This window comes from Manis pentadactyla, chromosome 8 (assembly GCF_030020395.1).
Source record: "Manis pentadactyla isolate mManPen7 chromosome 8, mManPen7.hap1, whole genome shotgun sequence".
In the NCBI taxonomy this organism is placed as follows: domain Eukaryota; kingdom Metazoa; phylum Chordata; class Mammalia; order Pholidota; family Manidae; genus Manis; species Manis pentadactyla.
Window position 1 is genome coordinate 17,053,812 of NC_080026.1, and position 16,055 is coordinate 17,069,866.

The window sequence follows — 16,055 nt, forward strand, 5'->3', positions numbered from 1 at the left end:
GCAGCAATGAGCTAAAGGATGTTGTGGCCTCTAGAAACTGGAAAGATCAAGGAAATGGATTCTCCTCTAGGGCCTCTACTAAGAAATGCATGCCTGAGGCACTGATTTTAGCTCAGTGAAACCCATGTCAGGCTTCCATCTACTGTCTGTAAGATAATACATTGCTATTATTTATGGTGCTAAATTTGTGGTCATTTGTTATAACAGTGATAGAAAACTAATACAGCTAAATTAGCCTTTCTTCTCAAAGTGGAGGATTAAATGCAAGCATTTATCTCTGCTACTTCCTGAAATACTGAAACAATGGTATTATAAAAGCATAGCACAGTAAAGAGGTCAGGAAAAAGTACTTTCCTTTGTTCTAATCAACTCAACTTTCCCACCTTGGAAGAAAACGGAAGGTTTACTTTTGGATGACAGTAGAACATTATATAGAATGCAGGACTCTGAAGCACACTTGAGGATGAGGATCTGCTCAGGAACTGGAGACAGAGGCTTTTGCTGAGCCCACTTAGCTCTCAGAACTGGAAACTAGACTATATAAAAGAAAGGAAAATCTTGGAAGAGAAGTGAAATATAATAAATGGACATAAAAAAGTCATAGAAGATAAAAATGAAGAAAATCTCCAAGAAAGTAGAGAAAAAATACAGACATAGTAAAAAAGGAAACACAAGAATATTAGAAATTCATTCTAAGAGTTCCAACAGACAAATAATGAAAATTCTAGAGAGATGGAACTTAGGAAAATACAGGGGAGTAAATAAACAACTTAAATTTTTCCTAAAGGATGTGAATTTCCAGATTGAAAGAGCACAGCAAAGCTTTAAGATTAAGAGAGAAATGTTTCATATAAGAAGTTAAAATTCAGAGTGACATCAGACATCTCAACAGCAACATTGGAAATTGGGAAAAAGAGGGACAATGTCACTGAAATTCAGAAGGAAAGTAATTTCTACATGGAGCTAAAGTATCAATACTAATTATGAGGAAAATATTAATTTATTTAAAGGTATCAAGGTCTCAAAAAATTTACTACAATATATTCTTTCTCAGGAACTTCTCAAAAATGTGCTTCATTTTCCAAACAGAAAAGTACCAAGAAAGATGGAAGCATATGTCCCATGAAACAGGATTTCTACACCAAGGATGAGGTGAATATAATCCCCCAAGATAATGATAAAGGAGATTCCCAAGCAAGAATCCTAAGTAAGTTTATGTAATCCAGCAGTTTATAGAGCTTTGGTTGACATTTTGTCAAGAAGATAAAATTGTTCAAGTATCTAATGTGTTTGATGAATTAATATGAAAGTATTTATAATTGGGAAAGACATTGTGGCTGAATCAATGATAAGTATATACATAAGTAAGCAAAGAAAAAATGAGACAACGATTAATTCTTGGGTGCGGGGAAGCTGTGAAGGGTGAGAAAAATGATCAAAACACAAAACTCGTGATAACACTTAATAAAAACACCAATAATTAATATAATTAAAATATAATGTAATGGTATTAGAAATTTAGGGTGGGGTGGATGTTGTGGAGGTGTAGTGGGTAATGAGTTGAAACAGAACTAGATCTTCATCTACTGGATAATGCCCCCAAGTGGAAAATAAAGAAGAAACAATATAAGAATGCTTAAAGATTTGTATGTAAATAACAACAGAACCACCCAGAAGGCAGGGACTACTCATGTTTGTGGATTTAATTAAAAACTAGCTAAACAGCCTTTCTGAGAATCACTTTCGTCAAGTGTAAAATGGGGATGATCTCTACCATGTAGAGTTGTGAAGATTCAAATAATGTGTGCAAATCACCATGCAAGTGATCAACACAGGTTGCTGCGAAAGGATAAGCAGCAGTTAAGCATGTGATTCTTTGTAAGCGATGAGGAAATAATGGGTCCTGCCATATTTGTTTCCTTTAGTTTCCATTGATCATACAAAAAAGGCCCAATATTCTGAAACAGCCATGCTTTCAAGGCAACTCTTCAGGTTAAAAAATCAGACTTTTGAAGAAATTCTACTGAATGATGAGCACCACCATTTTTGAACTCCTGTAGGCCAAACACTGCAGGTTCTTGGCCTTTTGAATTAATTCTCTGAGGTGCCAGGGTCGGGCCACATTACAGTATATCATTGAACTGTTATGATCCAAAATTAGGAACACATTTTTTTTTAATGAAACACTTTCAAGAAAAGTAACTGAACATTTCATATTTCAATGAGATTAGGAACTATGTATTTGCTTTACTTATTATTGTTTTTGAAACACTGGTTCAGCAGAGAAGATGGTCATGAAGCTTCCTTCAAGAAATGCAGGTCTCACATAATCCACCTCATTAAATTTGGGTTCCCTATAAGGAACCCAATTAAAAGCAGCCCCAAAAGAATGAGTTGTGTTGAACGGATCTTTGTATTTTTGGAGTTTGATAAACAGAGTGATTCATAGAATATGAGCAATTAATTGATGGAAAATGGAAAATGATAAGCACATTGTGAAAATTAAACCTGGTGATGTTATGAAGTTTATTATAGATTTTATAAAACTGAACTTGCATTATTGAATACATGAGTTTATATTTTTATAACCTAAATGTCCTTGACATTTAAATGATGATTAATTGCATGCCAAAAAATGCACTTAGTTTGATGCTAGTCTGCATATGTACATGTCATTCAAGCAGTAATTCTGAAGTAGAGCCCGCAGGTGCGCTGTGCAGTCAAGCTGAACACTCTTCATAGAATGGAATGATAGAAATTTTCATAATACAGACAGAACATAATCCACCTTCACAAAATCTCACCCTTTCTCCAAGAGTAACAATCCATTATGGATCCATCCTGTCTAGACAAAGTGGCTCTTGAGTACTGAGACAACTAAATACTTTTCATAGTATTTAAAGCCATATATGGATGAATTTAAAACAGCGTAAGAGTCTTAGAAATAATTCATAATAAAATATCCTTATTTTTAATCTGTATATATTTACAAAAGTATATTCACATATTGCTGAGGAGAAATACTTGAACTGAAGGAAAGCTTTATCAAAATAATTGTATTTCTTTTATTTACATCATTTTGATAAATAAAATGAAATAGTTTACCAGGAAAAGACTTATACAGTGAAAATCACATAAAAAGGGACTGGTTTCCAGTTGTGCAGTAAAATGAATCAGTTCTATGAACACATGATATTTTGTTTTTCAATAGTCACCACATTGGTGAGTTGAAAATTACCTTGGCTTAAGTTGACTTTTCCTTTCTTTGACTCGAGCTTTCTGAAATGGAAATACAAGCAGTTTTTTTTATTCAGTCAATAAAATGCATAATTTTTCATTGCTGAGAAAGCATGTCATGTACAGATGGAACAAGTGTTACATTAAATCACTTTGATAAGAAGTCATCCAGGCTGAAACATGAAAGTGAGATGATTTTGCTTGGAATGATTAGTGTCAAAGAAGTCAACAGAAGTAGAAGAAAAAGGAATTCTTTATTTTTATCCAAATATATCAGACTTCATAATTAGTTATGTTCAACAAAAAAGTAGAGTCACCATATATCATTCAAATCGGGACATACTAAGAGCGAAAGGGAGTGCTGTTAATAATTACACAGGTACAACAGGTATGAACTGGGCCTCTCCCAGATAAACTGGGACCTATGACCAATAGGGGTTAAACTGCAATTACATGCAGAAATCATACCTTTCCCATACACATGTGGAAAAGATAAAGGAACAGGGTTCACTAAGAAAAATTAATTTTGACAACAGTAGTTCTTTCTCCTTATTCAGGTCTCTGTTCAAATACCATCCCCTCCCTGAGCCAGTCACCTCTTCTAAAGGAATCAGTTCTTGTTCCACCTGGTCATTTTCTGATTTGTCACCTTGTTTTCCTTACCCTGAGGGATATTTTGACTCTCTGACATCATCTCGTTTGTTTTCGGTCCCTCTCCACAGTGTTCCCTCCCCACTCTCCTGATACCCAATGATGGGCAGTGACCTCCTCTGACTTAATCATGCCCAAGTCCCCAGGAGCTAAAAGCACCTAGGACATAAAAGTCATGCAAAAATCTGTGGAATGAATGAATAAATTGGAGAGTTTGTTTTTGGTCCCTTGTTATCCTTGATACCAAAGACAAATTAAAATGGATCTCCAAATTCAATTATGGTTCTATTTACTTTGAGTGGTTGGACGAAATGGTCTATGCAGTTTGATTGCAAAGATCCATTGATTATAAAGATCCCATCCCCCACTGAGACCCCTTCTCTCTCTGAGGCTAATATTTCTATTTCAGCTACTATTCCTACATCCCTCAAATAAGAAAGCTTGGAGACCTAGGGTTGGGGCAACCAGCTCTACTCACAGTGGACGGATGCTCAGGTTGACCATTTTGACAGTAACAATGCCCTAGTATGTGTTTGCACCTACAGAATTTGGTTGATACAGAGGTAGCCAGATACATTATTGTATTTAATGAGAGAATCGTTAATGTAATAATTTTCCAATATGAAAATCATCACAGGATTGCTAAAAAGTGGGAAATGATGGGAGCCTGAAATAGTTATCAAGACTTTATTATTAATAAGGAGAAATAGATTAATCCTGAACAGACTTAGGTAGCAATGACCAAGTAATTTTTATAGGAAAATCCATGATATTTTGATAAGGAGCACTTGTAAGTTTTCATAAAAATCTCTGCATTCCAAATCTTTATTTTGCAGGTGTTCTACTGAACAATAGTTTTGATTCTCACTAAAGAGTAATAAATATCAGACCTGGGGGTTAGAAAAATAGTACTGCAAAAATTATTTTGGTAGGCCAGGAATCCAAGACACCCCAAATACCAGTTTTTACCAAACAAGCAAACAAAAAAACCCCACATGGGTAAAATACCTTCATCTAGTTTTCTCTCAGGGATATAGAAAACATTCCTACTGAACTGAGGGAGAGGCATGGGATGGGATACATTCCCCGGGTGAGGAAAAAGTCTATCCTATTACAACTAATGCCTATTACAACTAATAAACAAGAGCAGCATTCAAAAGAGGCTCATTAAGACATACATGTTTTAAGCATAAATATTTATCATTTGTTTCATTGTATTGTTGTGTCTCCTCAAGAATGAATTATTGGTTTTTAAAATGACAGAAGTTCAGAAAAAGAGTGAAAATGTTACCAATTGACTCAGTTTGAAACAGGGACCACTGATGATGTAATTTCATGCAGATTCTCATATATGCAGTGTAACTTGGCTACTGACAATTACAGTAATTCAGTATTTGTTCATAGCTCATATTTATAGTAGGTCATATACAAAACAGATTTCCAGACTTCAACTCATCCAGCAAATGACCAGTTCTCAAATTAATCGATGTTTATTTGTTCCCCAGTGCTGGCAACTTTTAAAATCATAAGAATTTTTTAGCATATTGGTAATCTCTAGGGTTTACAAGATAAATATAGAATGGTTATATTTTTGTAGGGCCATAAATAACATAGATTTGTGTGATTGACTCCCTCCTATAAAGTACAATTGAAAACCTTCCAGGACCTTAAACAGAAGAGAACATCAAATCAGATTCTAAAATGACAAATTTTAAGGCTAAAATATTTGGTATTAGTAATTAATGCCAGAAGTCTTCCTAGACTAATAAAGTAAACATGCACAAGAACTAGTTTTGAACAGAACATCACAATTTTATCAGATATATATATATGTACGTGTGTGTATATACATATATAGGTATATGTATATACACATATATATATGTATGTAGTTTTATCGCCCTGAAAACTATCCACTCTTGTTTGGCTTAATACATATATTAAAAATGTCATGAAGAGTACCACCCCTTTAAATATATATATATATACATATATATATATATAATTTTTTGAGAATATACAATATAAATATACCATATATAAACCATGCCATAAAACTAAACGCAAAATTTGCACGTTATTGCATGCGTGAGGTGATAATACATGCCCATTAATAAGAACTTCCTCGTGATGCCCTCCCTTCACAACTTCTGCTTTCTGAACAGTAGCAATACTTGGGAAGGAAGGGGTCTCAGATATGCAAATATGACTAGGGAGAAAATGGACCTTTCAGATTCCTTAGAGAAGAGTACCTTATCAACCAAATATTGGACTAAGTCAAACAATAAATAATGCTGAAGAGGGTGTTTGGTTATGTAAATCGATCAGAGTTCATTTTTCTTAATTTGGCTGGAAGGTTCCCTTCCATCCTGGCTGGTCCTCCAGCCATCTTTTGAAGCTTTGGTGGCAAATCAGCCACTGACTGGCTCATGGGATCAGACAGCAACTTGGTGGTTTTAGATCCCAGTTTTTCTTCCGAGTTGCCAGGAACTGAACTTATTCGCTGAAGTTTCATGGGCAAATCTCCCAAGCTGTAGGCTTTTTCTGACGTTGTAGAACTCATTCTTAAGAGTTTTTTGGGAAAGTCTTCTCTTCCAGTAATTTTCTGCAGCTTAGATGGAAGTTTGGTACTAATGTCATCTAGCCCATCTAGGCAGTCCACAGAATTATGTCGTTCTTTGCTGTTAGCTATGGCTGGTGCTATTAAAGGGGATGACATAAGAAGCATTTCCTCTTGTTCTTTCACACTATAAGGTGGGGTGGGGACTTCAAATGTTGCATGGAACTGGGAGTAATCAACTTTAAAGAATCCTTCTTCTAAGGAAATGACAGGAAAAAAACGATGACCCCAAAGAACTTCATCTTCAGTGTACGATGTTCGAGCTTGACAAGTCATCCCTAAAAGCAGAAAGAAAGCCCTTGATGAAGTATGCACAGCAGAAGTACATGCAGTGCTACTCTGACCTAGGCATTCAGTGTGCTTTCTTACTTAAGCTTTGGATTGTTTACCTGAGTACACTGAATAATAGAATATAAGTTTTAATACTTTAATAGCTTTGACACATATGCTTTCTTCCAGTGAAAACACAAGGTCCTTGTATTACTGTTCTTTTTTGCAGGGCAATACATCAAGGAATAATTAATTGTTGATTATTCATAAACCAAAAATAAAAATGGCATAGAATGATACCAGAACGCATATGTCTCTATAAGGACATAAGTAGAGAGAAGACATAATCATTTTCCAACAGTGAAAAAGCAGTGTGATATATGAGACAAATTTGATTTTGAATCCAAAATATATCACTGTGTAAACTTCAGAAAGATACTGAGTATCATTTTCCTCTTTTGTAAAGCATGGGAAATACCTGTCTCACAGGTTTGCTGTAAGCGTGACATAAAACATGTCTGGAAATGTGAAATACTCATACGATGTCTAAAAATAAGTGAGATATTATTTGCTAAATGAATAAAAGTTGAAAATATTTCTATTTGGGGTAATGCAAAGTCACTATGTTTGTTCCATTCCTCTGGACTTGCAAGGCCAAGATGAACTTTAGGTCAAATTTTAGAAATCTGTATGATAAAGTAGGTAATCTGGGCCAGTGTGATGTTGCAAGTTCTATTCCTGCCATAGGAATCTCTGAATATGGACGCTGGAAATCATATGTAAAATTTTGCTATTTATATATTACATTGCTTAAATATTATTTACCTCAGTCTAATCTGATTTACTCAACTGTGTTCTCTTCATAAACCATATATTTAGACTGAGTTACTATTAAATCAGTCAACCTCTGAGTATTCATTGTGTGATGACTTGAAGTAATGAATAAATTAAAACCATACATCAATCGTCAGTCCTATATTAGTCAAAAGATACAATTTTCTTTAAGTTACAAAATTCACTACTTTCCTCTACCTTCATTATCAGACTTCTATTAGAGGCTATTAAAATGCAAAATGACAGACAATTTTAAAAATGAACCTCTTCAATAATTAAGTACAATTTAAACAAGTAACGATAATCTTTCTCCTTTAATTTCTATATTCCCTCTGTCACTTTATAAATAATTTCTATTGTGTGCAAGCCTAAAATTTTTTGGATAAAGGGATATTCTATCTTTTTCACTCTGACTAGCAACCACACATATAATACTTAGAATTAGGGTAAAAATGCATAATTAAAAAGCCATAATGAAGATAAATTAAACCTTTCCCGGAATCCTTCCAAAATCTTGCCTTATAATTATTTTCAGCTAAATATCACTGTGGAAATCAGTTGTTATCACTTATATACTGTCTTTTTCCAGACATTAAGCTTTTGGAAACTTAACGAAGAAAATAAATGCCTGTCATATCTCAGGCACAGTGTTAGGTATTCTCTCTATATTATTTCTAATCTTCAATATTGTCATGATAAGGAAATATCCTCATGTCCATTTTAAACATAAGGACTATAATGCTCAGAGAGATTAAATCCCTTGACTGTCCTTGGACACAGATCTAGGAAGCTGTAGAGAAAAGATGGCTAAATTATTCTAATTTCTCAGTTTGTTACTGTTTTTACTCTGCAATGATGTCTCTACTGTTTTAGTTAGAAACTCGATTCTAAATACTTTATCAATTTAACTGTAACAGTAGAAACACGATAGTGACCGAATATCACTCTTTATAATCGATATATTGGAATAGTTCCCAGAAACATTCTAATATGAAAATAAGAAAATAAGTTTTTAAAAAAATTCTTAAGTTTTATGAACTCTGTAGCATTCCATATTTTCAAATAATTTTCAAGCCTCTGATGAAATGTTTCATGAGAGAAAATTACAGATCATCACTTATTCAGAAAAAAAAAAGGCATTTCCTGATATATCTACTCGGTCTTATTTTGAGAAGCTTAAAGATCCAGCAAAGTAACTGGAATAAAGAATGAATGTCACTGTTCCTATCCATTAAGATATGAAATAGTAATTCAAATAAGTATCCTTTCTTTGTTTAAAGAAGTACCTTTTCTCTCTAAAAATCATTCTCAAACTCTTTATGCTGTCTTTCCAGTCCAGGATATTCATTTAAATTTAAGGAAAAAAGATCACAAATTTTTATTTGCTGTTAACTGTTAGTACTTATCTTAAACCCTATTTTAATTTTTCAAAATTACTCCTTTGGAAATTGATGGTGAGTAGAACTATCTGAAGCTGGGGCACACTGTCAGTGTAACTCAGTGTTTACCTTTGTAACATAGGTTTGTAGGGCTCTCCCTAGATCACAATATATGCATTTATATATTAAAAGTAGAAGTAAATTCAGATCTTGAAACTTGTTCAATTATTTAAACATCAATAAATATTGTAACAAAATTGATTACTATCTCCATCTTAGCCCATTTCATTTTATTGACTTTTTTTTACATTAGGAAAGGAATATGAGATTAAAAATCAAAATTCTGTCCACGTTATTTACCAATATAGTATCCCACATGGCTGATCTCCAGTGCCTACCCCCGAGTTGCTGCCTATGTCATTTTCCGAAGCCATTGAAAAGAACTAGAGAAACTTGGAGGCGAAAAATGGAGGAAATGAAATATAATTTTCAGTTTGGGGTAACAGGCCTTTGATTATTAAGGCCGTAAAGGAAACAGGTATTGCAGATGTTTGTTTACATAAAAATATCTGTAAGCATGGTTACTAAAATGCCAGTGGATGATTCTGATTGAAAAGTAAGGTGGGGATTTTATTCTACTATATGAAATTAACTTTACCTCCTTCCATAGCAAACTAATACTTGAGAGATAACATCTTTACACATTGAAAAGTATATGAATTTGGCTGCCAATTCCACTAACAAATAGCTTGTGGAAATTACCAAAAGCTCTCTGAGCCTGTGTTCTCTTGTACAAAGTGGAGACAGCAATGACCTCTCTTACAAAGCTGTTGAGAATTGATGTGACAAGAACAGTGCTTGGTATTCAGGCAATGCTCAAATATGGCTGCTGTTTTTATCATTCAGTTCTGATCACTTGCGTTTTCTGTTCTTCTTGGAAATTAGTGATAATGCATTCAAATAGTAATTTGTCCTATATTAGTAACATAGAAAACTGAATTCTAAAATTGTAATTGTTAGATTTCAGATAGCAGTTCTTCTTATAGACATGGTCAAAGTATTTAAAATTTTTTCAAAGGATACATTACTCATACTCACAACTTTTAGGGTTTCTCAACATTTTCCATATATTGACTTCACATTAATACTGTGAGATAAAACCATATTTAAGAACCATAATGTGTTGAGTCAGAAATGTAGGAAACTAAGTGAGGAAACTTGGGGTGTATTAAAAAGGCCTATGGCAGGGTGAGCAATGAGCAACTAAAATCCATTATAATACTTGTGGTCATTGTAGGCAGACCTCAGATATATCGCTGAGCTGGTTTCAGACCACCACACACACACAAAAAGACAATCAAATGAAATTTTTTGCACCCTGTGCACATAAAAGTTTTTTTACACTATACTGTAGTCTATTAACTGTGCAGTAGCATTATGTCTAAAATAAGATTTGCATACCTTAATTAAAATTACTTCATTGCTAAAAAATATTATCAGCTGAGTTTTCAGCCTGTCTTAATCACTGATCACAGATCACCATAACAAAATAATATTGCAAAAGCTTGAGATTGTGTGCGAATTATCAAAATGTGACACAGAGAGGTGAATTGAGCAATGCGGTTGGAAAAATATTGCTGAAAGACTTACTCGATGCGGAGTGGCCACAACCTTCAATTTGTAAAAAAAAAAAACACACACATTAACTGCAAAGCAAAACCAAATGAGGAGTGTCTGTGTCCCCAGAACATTAGTGAGCACTTTAGCCTTTGTTCTTCTCTTCCATTTACACTTTCCTTAGATGTAGGTACACAAATATCAGACATTTCCAGCTCCACAACATCAGAGTTTTAAACAAAGCTTCATCTCAGATAATGTACAAGCCAACATACGTATAATGATACAGAAGCCTTAGAAGTTGGGTAACAGGAAAAACATCTGTGATGGTCAATATGGGCAGTTTAGACAATGTGCTGAGATAAGGTGTAGTTGAGAAACCATTTCTTTTTACAAAAGTTATCTCAAAAACTTGTTTGTTGGAAAAAAATACAGACTTTAATTGAGAAGATCTATAGTAAATAAAATTATGTTTTCCAAGAACATGCATAAATCATCACATGCTTCCTTATCTTAGAATATTTCTTACTCAAATCCCCAGGATTTGAAAAGAATCCATGATTAGGTTCATAACTGCTAATGCTCTTTGAATCAACATAAATGCAGATGAATAGCATTTTCCGAGGATACTGTATGATTGTGCCTCTTAACTGGCAATGCAACTGTCTGCATGTTTTAACCAGATTTCAGACTTGAACAAATGCGATGAAAATCAACACGAGCCCATCTCTGTGGAAACTGGCAGAGCAACAGATGCTGCTACTGGAAATAGCTGGGACTTTTGAGTCCCTGGAGGAAAAACATTCTGCGAGAAAAAGATTTATTCTGTGCACTGATTCAGGGATACAAAGGCTATATATATATATATATATATTACGTTTAATCTAATTTAATCCAGCATCAGTGTGTCAATCTAAAATGACAGAGGACATGTCATCTAACCTCTTCAGTTTTTACTTTTTCCTCTTCTGATTCTGCCTCTACACTACACTGCTGAGTTCATATCTTTAGCTGAATTGAATGTTCACTCAACTAAGAAGTCTGCAAGCCTTTTAAGTGACAATGGCACTGTGATTTGACAAGTCCTTAATGAAACTTTCAGAATACCTCAAATGTTGTTTTTCTCTATTGTTTGTTCTGGTCAGAGATGGTGCGTATGTCGCCTATATAAGCTGGTTAAACAAAACAGAACCACAGGCCAAGGGGAATGCGTGGGTGCTGTGACACAGAAAGCATCAGACAATCACTAACTTCTCCACAGGAGAGGCTTTATCTAAACCGTAATGTAGAGGTTGCCGAGAGAGACACAAGTCCTCCTGTGATGGTGGCTGTGTTTTACTAAACAAGAATAGAAGGAAGACAGATCTCCTTCAGGAGCCATGCAATTATAATAGTGGGTAATATTGCTATAAGGCTTTATGTGTGCCAAATATTTTTTCAAGTTTTTTTTTTTTTACATATTGTCTTGAATCCTCACAACTCCTGAAGCAGGTGTGAGAAATGCAGCTGCATCACTAATTAATGTGTGACCTTGAAAAAAAAACAGCTAAATCTCTTTAATCCTCAATTTCATCATCTATAAATTAAGACCCATTCTATTGATTTCACATGGATATTGAGAGGACTAGATGAAATTAAGTAACACACACAAATTACACGTACAGTAAATATTGATCATTTTCTTTTAGAAGACTCCCTAAGCATAGGCTATAGGACTACTCTACAAATTTCATTTATATACATGCACACACAAGTGAAAAATTTAGCCAAATAATGTTCTTCCTTAAATCTATCCTCCTTTTCTATTTTTTACCTCAGAAGTTGGAAGTGTTTTTTATAACTGACATACACACCACACACTATATCATACATAATTTCCTAGACTGCCCTAAATATTGCTCTAAGGATTACTGAACAACGTCTGTAGCTGTTTCTTCCCTAAAGTACTTTCAAAATTTCACCCATTTATGTAAGGCTTACTTGGCATTCTCTTTCTACTCTCTATTGTGTTGAATGGAGCTGAAGTCAAACTTAAACTTGAAACTTTCTGAGGAAGCATATGATGTTTATTTTTTCAATCTTCTTTATAAAACATAAAGACACTGGGACACCACTGATCAATAATACTAAGGTTATGGCATCAGGCTCCTCTGGGATATAGGTTGCAAAGCTATTAAGAATATATAAACTGCTTCCAGAAAATGCAATTTTCAAAAAGATGGAATCCCTTTAAAGCTCAACATATTCTGCTCAGACAGACTTTTAGAGAGGAGTAGAAGTATATGGCATGCATCCAAACCAAGATTATCCTCTATTATTTATAAGCACTTGGTCTTACAATGTGTTCCCAGACATCAGTTTGCCATTATTGCTCAAGCTAGGTCAAAGAATTCTAAAAAAATTAAAACACACAAAAGCGTAAAGTCCCCATTGCATTTGTTAGAAAATAAAATATCAATAATAAATTTAGCAACAAATTTCAAGAGTAATACTTGAGGTTTCTAAGTTCCCAGAAGAACACAAGGAAGGAAAATAGATTTTTAACCATGATCTAAGCAGAATAAGGTGGTAGACTCCTAAAAAGGAATGTAAGAGTAGGTGCTAAGAATCAATGACGGTAGAAAATATGACAGAATTCATGATTATACTGCTGAAAATATATTTAAAAGAGTCAGTATAATATTAAGCAAAAGAACATGGGCTTTGAATATAAATTTGAGATTGCTGCTGTTTTAGCCATACACTGTTAGTAAGACCTTGAGCATATTATTTAAATTATCTGAACCTTAATTGCTATAAAGTATAGATAGTATGAGGAATAATTGATAGATAATAATATATAATTTACTAGGTTATTGTAATTATAAATGTTATGGGTCTACCATGTTACTTGGTAAGCAAGAAAGGCTCAATAACTGGTTGCCATTGTCAATCTGTATTATTATTGGGCTTCCAATTAGTTAAAGGTCATTTTAAATTTTTTCAATTCTTTAATGATCACCTCATTTCTCTGAATCAACTCAAAGCAAATGAAACAATTTTCGTCTTGTTTGTCTTCACTAATTTGATATAGACAACTATGCTTATCTGGAGTATGAGGGAAATCCTACTGTTACACGCATTATGGACCGAGTCAGGTCAAGCACTGTCAGCCTGGTCTGCCTGAACGAAGGTGACAGTTTAGAGCAGCAGCCCCTCCTTTCAAAATACAGTTAGCTTCTCTGCTGTGTTGATAAGGCGTTATTACCTCCAGCTCTCTATTCTCACTTCACATAGAAGAACTGTAGAATTTTTTTCAATACACCTTCAACTAATCATCATTCCTTTAGCATAACAGTGAAAATGTTCCGTCCTTAACACGTCTTTTTTGCTCTCCCTTCATGATACCTGCTAAAACATGTTTTCTTGCACTGTCAGTTACAGAACCAAACAACAGCTACCTAAATTCATTCATGCTATTGTCGTCTCTCATTAAGAAATGATTTTTAGCTTTTAAAACAGCTTAACAGTATAGGTATAATTTAACCCAATTACTGTTGGGGAATATCCCTTATTAGAAGACTAACATCAGAAAAGATATTTTTCAAAGGAAAATGTAATATGTTTTTAGCTTTAAAAAAACAACAAATTTCTGATAATGCTGGAATTTAATTATCTCAGAGAACATTATCCCTAGTCATAGAGAAGAAAACCTTTTGAAATTTTGTCTAAACCAATAACACACTAGTTGGCTTTTCAAAAATGTTATTAACAAATTACAATAATTAAATGCTTAGATTAATTCTTGTTTTTAAAGATATTCCTAAACTTTGCTTTAAAATATCATTCATAACCACTTTGTATGGTGTTATGGATGGAATGTTTGTGTTCCCTTAAAATTCGTAGATTAAAATCTTAATCCCTAATGTGATGGTATTAGGAGGTGGGGCCTAGTAACTTCAACTATGTGATATGTAAGCAAAATAAATAAATAAAAACTGTAACAAGAAATAAAAAATTAACCCCAAACTTACAATCATGTATTCCTAGTTCTTTCAAAATCCACTTCTATGTTACTACAGTTTTCTCTCTTTAAAATCCAAGAACAGTAAGCACACAGAGTAAAAACATATGCCAGAATCTAAGAGTTTTCTACATATTACCATATAAATCTTCCTGCCACCCTGTGAAGGATGTATTACTTTTCCTCATGTGAAAGATAATGATCCTGAGGTGTCAGGAGTGGAATTCCTTGTCCAATATCCCCAGACAAGAAATGGTTATAGTCAAGACATAAACTCAAGCGCTGCAATTCCAAAACCAGCCTTTTGAAACTCTAGGCTATTCTGCTCCAATTTTATTGACTTGATGACTTTCTCATTAGTAACTACTGTATTTTGTATATATTACTTGGTCCAAGCTGTTTCAACAGCTTGAAATATCTTCTTTCCTGATATTTCAGTTTTGACTTATTATCCTTCAAATATATTGTATTGTCATGCAAACGCTCATATGTACACAAGCACATACACCCTTGTTCCTCACCTACTTAGTACTGTAAATATCTCAATGACATACATAATTCAATCAGTAATAATACTAACATTTATTGATTTACTAAATATCTCCTTTCTGGCAGGCACTCCTCTAAGTGCTGAATTACAAGGTGCTATGGCCGGGAGTGAGGACTGACCCACTCAACCTCCATGTTTAAACCTAGTCTTAAAAAATGAATAGTGGTTTGGCACATATGTGTGTCCACCATGTGAGGAAAAAACAACAACCTTCTGGGGTGGGGAGACAACACACACAAAAGCACAACCAGTTGCACCTAAATTTAAGTACAGTTCCTATTTGTTCATTCACACATAAGATTAGAATAAGCTTCTTAAAAGAGCTCTTTGCCACCCTGGCATCTCCGGTATCCAGCACTGTGTCAGGTATGAAATGCTCGAGGCATTCTTGGGGAGAGACAGCAGAAGGAATGGAGGCACAAGAAGAATGGGAAGGGTAAAACTGTCAGTGCAGGAGAAGCCAACATTTTCATTGATACTGAGCTCCCCAAACCACCAGTAATCTACTAGACTGCAAGAGCCACTACAGATGGTCATGAATAAAAATGCAAAGGGTATAATTATTGATGAAATATTTATCTTTAATATGTCAATTTTATTTTCTATGCTGTTAATCAGTTCATTTCATAAACTCAAAAACTGACATTGAAACATTTACACTAAGAGGTTCTTATTTGGTTAGTGAAATAAGGAGGAAAAGAACATCAAAATGAATTATATACAACCACTATATTAAATTTGAATGTCTCTTGCACAAAGAAGCAATACACACTTGCTGATAAATCACACTGATAATCAGTTTGTCTTTTTCTTATACTTTTGTAAAATTACACACTGATAGATGTCCATCTAGATACACTTCCTAGAGAGGTTAGATTAATCTGCATTTAACCA

At 34.1% G+C, this 16,055-nt stretch overlaps 1 protein-coding gene across 2 annotated transcripts in view; it reads right to left on the minus strand.

Annotated features, from left to right (window-relative positions):
- Positions 1–3,051: 3,051 nt before the first annotated feature.
- The window catches only part of KCNJ3 (potassium inwardly rectifying channel subfamily J member 3), a 138,580-nt gene continuing 125,576 nt past the window's right edge, over positions 3,052–16,055 (minus strand). The window contains exon 3 of one of the 2 annotated variants that reach the window (XM_036928309.2): positions 3,052–6,786. In XM_036928309.2, coding sequence (XP_036784204.1) covers positions 6,200–6,786 — 587 coding nt within the window. In that variant the 3' untranslated portion in view covers positions 3,052–6,199. The remainder of the gene's footprint in view (positions 6,787–16,055) is intronic. The other variant, XM_036928310.2, reaches the window with a different exon arrangement.